This window comes from Hemiscyllium ocellatum, chromosome 24 (assembly GCF_020745735.1).
Source record: "Hemiscyllium ocellatum isolate sHemOce1 chromosome 24, sHemOce1.pat.X.cur, whole genome shotgun sequence".
Lineage (NCBI taxonomy): Eukaryota > Metazoa > Chordata > Chondrichthyes > Orectolobiformes > Hemiscylliidae > Hemiscyllium > Hemiscyllium ocellatum.
In genome coordinates, this window is record NC_083424.1 from 24,194,948 (window position 1) to 24,206,718 (window position 11,771).

At 37.2% G+C, this 11,771-nt stretch overlaps 1 protein-coding gene across 1 annotated transcript in view; it reads left to right on the forward strand.

Annotated features, from left to right (window-relative positions):
• LOC132827102 (AP-1 complex subunit beta-1) overlaps positions 1-11,771 on the forward strand; it is a 70,422-nt gene that overhangs the window by 32,304 nt on the left and 26,347 nt on the right. The window contains exons 8-13 of the mRNA XM_060843583.1: positions 1,082-1,202; positions 3,919-4,014; positions 4,594-4,709; positions 5,696-5,861; positions 6,213-6,311; positions 11,404-11,663. Of these exons, the coding sequence (XP_060699566.1) occupies positions 1,082-1,202; positions 3,919-4,014; positions 4,594-4,709; positions 5,696-5,861; positions 6,213-6,311; positions 11,404-11,663 (858 nt within the window). The remainder of the gene's footprint in view (positions 1-1,081; positions 1,203-3,918; positions 4,015-4,593; positions 4,710-5,695; positions 5,862-6,212; positions 6,312-11,403; positions 11,664-11,771) is intronic.

Consider the following 11,771-nt stretch of genomic DNA (forward strand, 5'->3'; position numbering starts at 1 on the left):
GTGCCTGCATTTGGCCTGTGATGTTCTAAACCTTTCTGATTCATGTTCTCATCCAAGTGTATTTTAAATGTTGTAACTGTACCTGGTTAATGTTCCTTTTCAAAACCACCTTCTTTATTCCTACTATTTCAAAACAAAAAGATCTTGAATTCTCCTTTGTAAAGTATCATCCAATTTCAGATCTTGAATATGTCATTTCCTATTTTACTCTTCAACCTTAAATAAATTTTGTATAAAATAAGCATGCTTTAGTATTCTTTGAAGGCACTTTACCCCAATTAGATTGTAAACCTGTTGCAATTGCATATTATACAAATTAGACACATATTAACAAAAGATTAAAGTTGATTTATTTCTTCACTGTTAAAGTGTTTAATCCTTATTTTCCAGCTGAAATTTGAGTATGTGACTAATTTCTGACCATTCTTGGTTTACCTTGTGCATGCTGTGCAAGTGGTTACATTGAAGAATGCATAGACAGTGTGAATTTTCCTTGCAAAATTGTAAATTCTGTAATCTGAAATATTGAAAATTTATATCAGTTTGCCATCTCAACAGGGAAAGACTGGTTAATCTTTCAAAGATAGTTTGTGAACATCACAATAAATATTTTGATCAGCTCTTTGAGTTAATGTGCAATCTGATGAAGTGATATTCATCTGAAAGATTTGCATGAATAATTGCAGTACAGTGGCCAAATGGTTTACTTCTGTTCTATAATTTCTTGAAAATTATATTCGAGATGGTGGAATGATAAAGTGGAATAAAGTAGTATGCCAGATGTTACAGCAGATAACAGCATATTGAAACTGCTACCAAATTTTATGAATGGCAATGAATCTTTAGGAAAAATCCACACTCTTTACTGGTCCTGTTGCAAACTGATTCACACTTAGACACATGTGCAAATATAATTGTCCATAGTGAGGCATACCTTTGTCATCTACTCATTCTGTATGAATTACCATGCATAATCATACTTCACACATTTGTTTATTGAAAACTGGAATTGAAACGTTACACGAATTAGGAGCAAAGTGAAATGTAACTTTTATACTAAATCTTGTTTTTCTTCAAATAGGCCTGAAATTCTTAAGCATGAAATGAAAGTTTTCTTTGTAAAATACAATGATCCAATTTATGTGAAACTGGAAAAACTGGACATTATGATTCGCTTGGCTTCTCAAGCCAATATTGCACAGGTCAGTACTTGAAATGTACTGTCCAAATTACGTTGATCATAAAATATTGAAAGTACTAGTGTCTGACAGCATTTTTGGAGAGAGAAACGTTTGTCCATCTAGATGGCCATGAGGTCAGATGAAACATTGTTAACTGAACAAGTTGGCTTTGTTTGTCTCACCACGCGTGCTGCCAGACCTGAGAATTTCTAGCATTCATGTATATTTTCAGATTTCAGACAACTGTGGTCTTTTTCTTTTGCATTATGTCTGTGTTCTTTTATGGAAGGACAGCCTTGAAAAATTGCTCGATTTTTAATCCATGGTCATACATTAGCAGTGCTTTATTTTCAAATTGCTTGAATTATGAAGCATTCTTAACTGATTTTAATGCTTGAAGGTGGAGTTTTGCTTGCACTCTAGATTGTTGTTCAGATTTGGTATGTTTTGTTTACAATTGTTGGAAACCTTGCTGATGAGGAGAAAATTCTTCACCCAGAGAGTGGTGGCTGTGTGGAATGCTCTGCCCCAGGGGGCAGTAGAGGCCCAGTCTCTGGATTCATTTAAGAAAGAGTTGGATGGAGCTCTCAAGGATTGTGGAATCAAGGGTTATGGAGATAAGGCAGGAGCAGGATACTGATTAAGGATGATCAGCCATGATCATATTGAATGGTGGTGCAGGCTCGAAGGGCAAAATGGCCTACTCCTTCACCTATTGTCTATTATCTATTTTCTATTGATGTGCAGTGATTTTATCTTGTTGAGAAAGGGATGTGTTTGGAATACTGATTTCTTTGGGCTAAAAAAACTATGTTTGAACTGTTTTCTAACATGAGCTCCACCCTACCCACAAAGTTTTTTATTTTCAAACATTTCATCAACATCAAATGGGATTGTATTTTCATTTTTTGTGTACCTTTTTGTTAGTTATGAACACTGGAATAATTTTCCCAGTAAATACTTGACAGCGAATAACAACAGATACAGTTAAATGACCTTTAATTGATATAGATTTCAATTGCAAGGCTGTTGAGTCATCCAGTGAAATGGGCAAAAATTCACTACATTCAAATTAATTATTCATTTTTATGTTGCTCTGATGAGATTTGTCCATATCTAATGATTTCACAGAAAATTAGATTAAGGACATGATATCTATCTAGGCTACCTGTTATTTTATGAAGTCAATTTTGTTGTGACTGATGTATTCACACTTTCAATGCACTATATATATACACACACACACACACACACACACACACACACACACACACACACACACACACACACACACACTACTGTTTGCTTTGTTGGATTGAGTGGGACTTTAGAGACAGCAGTCTTAAATCCTTTTAAAGGAAACCTGATCAGTTCTCCTTTGGACATTTCAATAATCTTTAATGAATGAATTCATTTTGCTAACAGCAATGGCAAGCTGACAGTTCCATTTGTCTCAAAGCATAATTTTTCAATCGCTTCCCGTAATAATTAGGTCCTAGTTATTGTATACATTATTTACTAGTTTCTTTCTCATGAAAAAAATCTTTGTTCAACCAAACACTAGGATCTCTAACTTATATGAACTTGACAGTTAAGATTCTTGTCAAGAAGGTTAATGATAATTTGCTTATCACAATATGTTTGAGGAGTAAAAAGAGTCATAGAAGTGTACAGCACAGAAACAGACCCTTCGGTCCAACTCATCCATGCCGACCAGATTTCCCAACCCAATCTAATCCCACCTGCCAGCACCTGGCCCATATCCCTCCAAACCCTTCCTATTCATATACCCATTCAGATGCCTTTTAAACATTGCAATTGTACTCGTCTCCACCACTTCCTCTGGCAACTCATTCCATACACACACCACCTCCCACAGTCCAAAGATGTGCGGGTCAGGTGAATTGGCCATTCTAAATTGCCCATAATGGTAAGGGGTAAGGGATAATGTAGGGGTATGGGTGGGTTGCGCTTCGGCGGGTCGGTGTGGACTTGTTGGGCCGAAGGGCCTGTTTCCACACTGTAAGTAATCTAATCTAAAAAAAAACCTTCTGAGTGAAAATATTGCCTCTTAAGTCTCTTTTATATCTTTCTCCACTCACCCTAAACTAATGTTCTCTAGTTCTGGACTCCCCCACCCCATGGAAAAGACTTTGTCTATTTATCCTATCCATGCCCCTCATGATCTTATAAACCTCGATAAGGTCACTCCTCAGCCTCCGATGCTCCAGGGAAAACAGCACTAGCCTATTCCGCCTCTCCCTATAGCTCAAATCCTCCAACCCTAGCAACATCCTTGTAAATCTTTTCTGAACCCTTTCAAAGTTTCACAACATCTTTCCTATAGGAAGGAGACCAGAATTGCACACAAATGTTTCTTAAGTTGTAGAAGTCAGAAGGGCAGCTTTGAGACAAAATGAAGCGGTCTCAAAACAGGTGAAGTATTTAGCTTTTTAAAACCAGCTTTTTTGGGCTAATTGGCGCTCTCTTGAAATTAATCGGAAATTTAATCTGGAGGCCAAACTAGAATTGGTGTGTTATATGCTGTGTCTATATTTCTACAAATGTTGCCAAATTACATTGAGACTATCATTACATTTGCAAATTTGTTGATTATGGAAGATCCCAATAAGAGGATAGATCCACTTTTGAAACTGTTTTAATTGCCTTCTAACATAAATTGATTTATGATGCATGCAGTTTTTGATTAGCTCATATTAATTATTCCAACTTGCAGGTGTTGGCAGAATTGAAGGAATATGCAACAGAAGTAGATGTTGACTTTGTACGGAAGGCTGTGCGTGCAATTGGACGGTGTGCTATTAAAGTTGAGGTAAAGAATAAATTCTAAATATTAATGCTAGTATATCACGGATCAGACTTGTGAATTCCTGATTGAGAAAATATTGAATTACATGATGCGAAATGGTTACTGTCTTCCAAGCTCTCTAACCAGGAATAATGATCTACTTTAGTCTGTTTTTATGTTAAGGATTCAGTGCAGTTATTTTTTATTTGATTAGATTAGACTTAGTGTGGAAACAGGCCCTTCGGCCCAACAAGTTATATTAATTGATGCCATGCCAAGACTTCAGTTTGTTAAGTTGTGCTCTGATAATTTATTATTTCATTAAAAGCTTTAGATAAATTTAACTTAGTTTAATGAAATGATACAAAGTACTTATTTTTAATTCAGCATTGCCAGTACCTCAGTAAGAGTGAATTAAAATTTCTGTGAACCCTTGATTCCATTTTAAGCCCAATTCAAGAATTTTAATTAATTTCTGTAGATGTTGGAATGAGAATGTTGACATGCATTAAGATATAAAACAATAGCAGTAATGTCTGATTGTCTTTTCTCATTTGAAGGAAAACTGCAGCAAGCAATAACTTAATAAATGCTTTGTTTCAGCAATCAGCAGAGCGCTGTGTGAGCACACTCCTTGACCTCATTCAAACAAAGGTAAATTACGTTGTGCAGGAAGCCATAGTAGTAATCAAAGACATCTTCCGCAAATACCCAAACAAGTAGGTTCTCTTTGTATTTTTTTTTACAAGAATGTATCTGTTTTATGGATTTCTCTTTTCATTTCACTGAACTCAAGAAATATGTGCACGTTTATTAAACGTCCACATATTTCTGCCCATTGCCCAAATGCATACGTCAGATTTGATGTAAAATAAATAAATGAACAGGAAAGCAAGCACACAAATAAAACTGACTCCATATTGTGAAATTTCCAAGTAACTTGAAACTTTTCAGCAAGTGAGTCTCGAAAGAAGACTACATTTTTTAAAAAAGACCTCTTTATTTTGATTTCTGAAGCTTTGCAGTTGTAATTGCTTGCTAACTATTTAAATTGCTTCATAAAAGTAATCTAAAAGCTGAGTGACTACTATTTCAACAGTGATCTAAGTTTACTATGATCATTGTAGTCATAAATTTAAAATTATATTGCTGGCTAAGTATTCGATGTGACTATCTAAAATTTATTCATCCTCAATCTTCGCCCAATTGAGATTAGTCTTTTTAATACCTTAAGTTTGGCGTGTCTGTGGTAAAAATGAGAATTGAGAGACACTGCCCTCGCCATGCATGTGAAAATGACATGGTTGCATTATTTTTTGTACACTTTTCACTCACTCGTAATTTTGTTTACTACCACTGGTTGACTCAGTGCCTTCAGCCTTGTTTGAATATGAAATATAATTCTGTGAATTAGAATACATTAAAACATAAAAACAATGTGAATCTTGGGCTGCATAAATGCTGCATGTGCGTTACCATTCCAAAAATGCAAAACTGCAATGTAAACTTAGCAATGACCCCACTTAATTGTAAGAGTGGATCATACTTTCTGTAGAGGACATTTGCTCCACTTCATTCCAGAATCAAGTTGTGCCCTGATTCCACTTCCTCATATCACTTTTAATACAATGTAAATAGTGAAATAACTGAAGTGTTTGATGGATAAGGGTACTTTTATAAAACGTCTTCTGCCTTATAAATCAAGGTATGAAAGTGTTATTGCTACACTTTGTGAAAATCTTGACTCGCTTGATGAACCAGAAGCACGAGCTGCTATGATCTGGATAGTAGGTGAATATGCAGAAAGAATTGACAATGCTGATGAACTATTAGAGAGCTTCTTGGAAGGATTTCACGACGAAAGCACACAGGTAGGAAGTTGATCTTCAACTTTCCAATATACCCAAATAAGGGGGTAATATTTAGACCTGAATGGTAAATAGACAGATTGCCCTGATATTCAGAATTGTTTTAATATGCCTCATTATTTTAGACACCACTGCCTTTGGGCCATACCTGAAGAGCAGAATATAACTTTATTAATACTATGAATATTAGAATCTGTTTGTTAGATACCAATATATATTTTGATTGTTAGGGTACTTTTGCACATGGAGTAACATTTTTATCTTTTTAGAAAATTATATCAATAAATCTTCGATTATTTGCCAAGCGAAATGCAGTTCATGATTCCTCATGGCATTTTTGTCCTTTTGTGATAGGTTCAGCTTCAGCTTTTGACAGCTATTGTGAAACTGTTCTTAAAAAAACCAACTGAGACGCAGGAACTGGTGCAGCAAGTTCTCAGCTTAGCCACGCAGGTTTGTTTGTTTTTCCATCTGTTTAGTAAACCTGACTATAAAATTGGAACCCTGATGTAGATTGTGACCCAGTACAATTTTTTTTGTTATTTTGGTCAATCCCTTTTTTCAAAAGGACTATTACAAGCCCTGTAGAGACCAATAGATTTCCCAGTGACTGACCAAAATGACCAAAGGACATTTTGTTTTCTTTCTTCATTCATGGGATGAGGGCATTGCTGGATAGACAGTATTTCTTGTCCATTCCTAATTGCCTAGAGGGCAGTTAAGGGTCAACCACATTGTGGGTTTGGAGTCACATGTAGGCCAGACCAGGTAAGGATGGCATTTTCCTTCCCTAAATGACATAAGTGAATCAGATAGGCTTTTCTGACAATCGGCGGTGAATTAATGGTCATCATTAGATTCTTAAAAATTTCAGAGACTTATTGAATTAAAATTCACCATCTGCCATGGCAGCCTTTGAACTGGATCCCCAGAACATTAACTGGATCTCTGATTAATTGTCCAGCGATAATACCATTAGTCAACTGTCTCCCTCGTGCTTGCATATTTTACAACTTTTACAGCAATAAAGAAACTAAATCTCGATGAAACATTACTTAACAATAATGTTTACATAACTACATCAGATAAAGGAAGGTAGTTTCATATTAACTAATAACTCAACCAAAATACGTTTGATTTTTAACTTATGGCATGCTCCCAGCAGGTCCTTGCAGATCAAATTCCAAAGTCATTCCAACTTTATATCAGCTTCTTCTCCCTCCCATGCCAGGCCAAGTCTTCAGTTGTCCTTTGAAAGCTGTTCCACTTATTCTTGTAATTATTCTCAATACATATTTCCACAAGTCTAGTCTCTTCAAATTACTTCTCACCAGCCTCCTGTTTGTTGGCTAACATGAGTCTCTTTTGTGTCAAGATGTGAAAACAATGCCAGAAATTGTGCTTTCATACATACTGTGTTGACCCCCTGTTTTCAGCATGAAATGCTATGCTGTCTTCAGTAACTAGCCTGGATTTCCCCCCTCAGTCCCCAAGACTTGAATGTTTAACTCCCTTGATCTTATGCACCAACTTACAATGCCTGTTGTAGATGGTGCACAGGAATTTAAGACATGATCACACAGCAAGCTGTGCGTGGCATGTTGAATGCTGAACAGAAAAGGGCCATCGAGAAAAATGAATGAAATGTGAAGCTGCCTCTAAGTTGGAAGTCATAGTATTTGGTATCTTGTTAAATAGCTGTTTTGCAGTGAGGCAGTATGGTGTTGGTGAAAATCTGATGCAAGAATGGAAAAAGGAATTTGCCCTGAAGACCAAAAACACCACCTAATAAACGGACCAGTGACTGACTTGATTTTGAGAAATAATTAGCAGGATGAATCTTTTAAAATTTGTAATTATTAGTGTGACTAGAAATGCAGTGCGTATAAACTCTAAGCTCTCCAAATCAATAACTGGATCCAGCAGAGATTTCAGATGAGCAACTATTTGATGTAGCCATGTTGTGGACTGATGCTGCCAAAGACGAGGATTGCTCATAATACCCATTAAGTAATTTCAGATCATGGATGAAACGCCCCTGAATTTCAACATGCCCAGCACCCTAGACTGTGGCATGGAAAGATTCAGAAACTCAGGACTTAAGAGCAGATTCATGGTGGTATAAGTCTGTAATAATACTGACAAAACAAGATTAAAACCCAATAGTAATTTTCAAATGTAAAAGCATGCTGAACAAAGTTTCATGCAGGAATTTGTTTGCATATCCATGACCTGATTGAATGGATGAGGATGATTTGAAGATATGGATAACTTATGGAATAGGTGTCAAATACACAGCAGGAACGGACCCTTCAGCCTGCCACGCCCGTGCTAATTCCTGTGTCTTACTTAGACCTGCTACCTTTTGCTCATGTGCGGTTTCTATTCCTCTGTTCACCTTCTATTCACATGTCTATCAAGATATGCCTTAAATGTTGTCAGTGTGCCTGCTTCCACCATCTCCACTAGCAGTGCATTTCAGGCACCAACCATTCTGTGTGAAGAATTTTCTCCACACTTCTCCCCTAAACTTACCCCTCTCACTTTGAGCCTGTGCCTACTATAGTTGACCTTTCTGTGCTGGGGAAAAGCCTTTGACAAACCACCCTGTCTAATGCCCCTCATAATTTTGAAGGCCTCTATCAGCTAATCCCTCAACCTCCGTCTTTCCCATGAAAGCAATCTGAGTTTATCTAATCCCTCTTGGATCTAAAACCCTCCAGACCAGGCTACATCCTGCTAAACTTTCTCTGCATCCTCTCCAAAGCATTCATGTCCTTCTGGTAGTGTGGCAACCAGAATTGCACACAATATTCCAAATGTGGCCTAAGTAAAGTTTTATACAGCTGTAACATAACTTACCAGCATTTATATTCATGCCCTGGCTGGTGAAGGCAATTGTGCTGTTGTCTTCTTGACCACCTTATCCACCTGTGATGCCACTTTCAGTGATCTGATGACCTGTATGCCCAATTCCCTCCGTATATCAGTGCTCCTAAGGGTTCTGGCATTTATTGTATAATTTGCACCTGACTTTGATCTTCCAAAATGTATCATCTTGCATTTGTCTGGATTAAACTCCATCTGCTACTTCTCTGCCTAAACCTACAATATATCTACATCCGACAGTATCCTTTGACAATCCTCCTGACTATCTGCAACTCCACCAATTTTGGTGTCACACATAAACTTATTAATCAGACCACCTACATGTTCCTCCAGATCATTTATATTACAAACAACAAAGGTCCCAGCACTCATCCCTGTGAAACACAATTCAATATTCTCCATTCCACAAAGCACCATTCCACTACTACTTTGTCTCCCATGACTAAGCACGTTCTGTATCCACCTAGCTAGCATGCCACAGATGCCATGAGACTCTATTTTGTACCAGCCTGCCATGAGGTACCTTATCAAATGCCTTACTAAAGTCCAGATAGACAACATCACTGTCTTTTCCTCATCAGTCATTCTTGTCATCTCCTCAGAAAATATTCCCCGTGCAAACCCATGCTACCTGCCACTAACAAGTCCATTCCCTCCCAAACGTGAATAAATCCTGTGTCTCAGTACCTTCTCCAACAGCTTCCCCACCACTAACATCAGACTTACCCAGTGACCTACTAGAAGTATACAGCTTACAGGCAGTCCCTGGGTTGGAAACAGGTTCTTGAGTCCATTCACAAGTCTGAACACAACACAATATAAAGCAGCACAGGAAATGTTGATATGTTTGATATCTAAAATTACACCCTATATGGGATCGCATTAATACTTACGAATGTTCATAAGTTGGGACACACCTGTGTTCTTGTAAGGCATGTTCAGATGCCATTTAAGATCAAGATCTATTGAGCTGTCCATTCCCATTAACCCTAAAAGACTAACTTTTCTATCATCTGCTATCTCCTATCATCTTTTCTCTCTCAGCTGTTCCTTCTGTCATTATGGCAAAATGCTGCAGATGCTGGAAATTTGAAACCGCACAGGAAATGCTAGAGAAACTCAACAGGTCTGACAGCATCTGTGCAGAAAGAAACGGTTAACTTTTCAAGTCTGGTATTACTTCTTCAGAACTGAAAGCTGTTGGAAAATAGAGGTAGAGGACGAGCAAGAGAGCAGACACTATAGAGGCGTGATGCAAAAGCATGGGGGTTGTTAAGTGGAGAGAGAAAGAAAGAAGTGTAAATTAAGTTTTTGAAGGAAGTTTTTTGGTCCTTGCTACTACATGCAAAGAAAACAAGATGCAAACGTTGCATGGTTGTGGAGGCAGGAAGGGTGGGGATTGGTAAAGAATGCAAAAAAAAGTGTAGACAAGAAGTCGTCAGTTTTTGAAGTTAGTAAATTCAAAGTTGAGATCCTGAGGCTGTAGAGTGCCGAAGCAGAAAATGTTATCTTCAGTGTCTGTCCTTGTCTTGCCCACCTTCGCATAAAACCTGTTACATGGCTAACCTTCTGACCTGAGACCTCTTCCTCTCTACAAAGATGCTGTATAACCTGCTCAGGTTTTTCCAGCAGTTTGTTTTTAATTATGTAACATTTAAACCCAAGTTGTCTTAGTCAGTTTGAAAGGAAAGTTAAGGTATATTATCATAGCTAATTTCTTATACATGAGCCAAACTCTGGTTATTGAGGAGGAAATATTTACTAAATGAAAATAATTTGGTTAGAAACAACTGAGCATGTGTTCATAGCTTACATATTATAAATAGTTGCACCAGTTGTATTTCATTCTTTTTCATTTATCTTTGAACTTAAACACTTTCTAAATGAAACATTTATCTGGAACATTTTGGCAATGGTAAGGCCAGTAAAGAAACAGTCACGTGCCTATTAGTCTGAAGTCACGTGGGCCAGACCTGGTAGGATTGGTGGATTTTCTTCCTTAAAGAACATTGACCAATGAGATTGGTCTCTTTCATCAACAATTAACAATGGTTTCATAGTCATACTGACACTAGCTTTTAATTGTACATCTATTGATTAAATTCAAATTCCACAAGCTACATGGTGAGGTTTGTACTCATGTTTCCAGACCATTAGCCTGGGCCTCTGGATTTCTAGGTCCCATCACTACAGCATAGTCTTCCTCTGTTACTAGTGATGATCCCCCTGACATCTATGGGAAGAAATACTAAATATTTAGTTCACTCCAGCTTATTAGATGTATCAAAGTCCGTGGATATAATTGAACATCAACTTATATTTCTGCATCATCTGTTAAATGGTGTATTGAAGAATGGCTAAAGATGATGTAAGGTACACCAGTAGAAGATGGAAGTGCTATAATGTACTTCATTATAGTTTTTGTCCTTTTGTTAGGATCATATTGTTATTTTTACATTGTTTCAAATTAATGAATATTTGCTGTCTGATGCTTGCTTCATGAACTAAGCAGTTAAAAATGTTTTCCAGATTGTGTTCTTTATTTACATTTCAATGAATGGATATAGTGATTAAAAACCAAGTATTCTGCTCTGCTATGACTGATTTGTACCTAAGGTATAAATACTATTCCAGTGAAATCTTTTTTATGTTGCAGGACTCTGATAATCCTGATCTGCGAGACCGTGGCTACATATACTGGCGTCTACTTTCTACAGACCCAGTAGCTGCAAAGGAAGTTGTTTTGGCAGAAAAACCCTTGATTTCAGAAGAAACCGATCTTATTGAGCCAACCCTCCTTGATGAATTAATTTGTCACATAGGAACACTGGCTTCTGTATACCATAAGCCACCCAGTGCATTTGTGGAAGGTAGCAGAGGTGTTCAGCACAAGAGATTGCCACCACGATCTGGATCGTAAGTAAAAATTCTCTAAGGATATTTGTTTCTGCTTTCTTAAACCAGACAGATCATTAAAATTTGCAGCCATCTGGCTGACTACATGACTGCTTTTCAGTGAGTAGG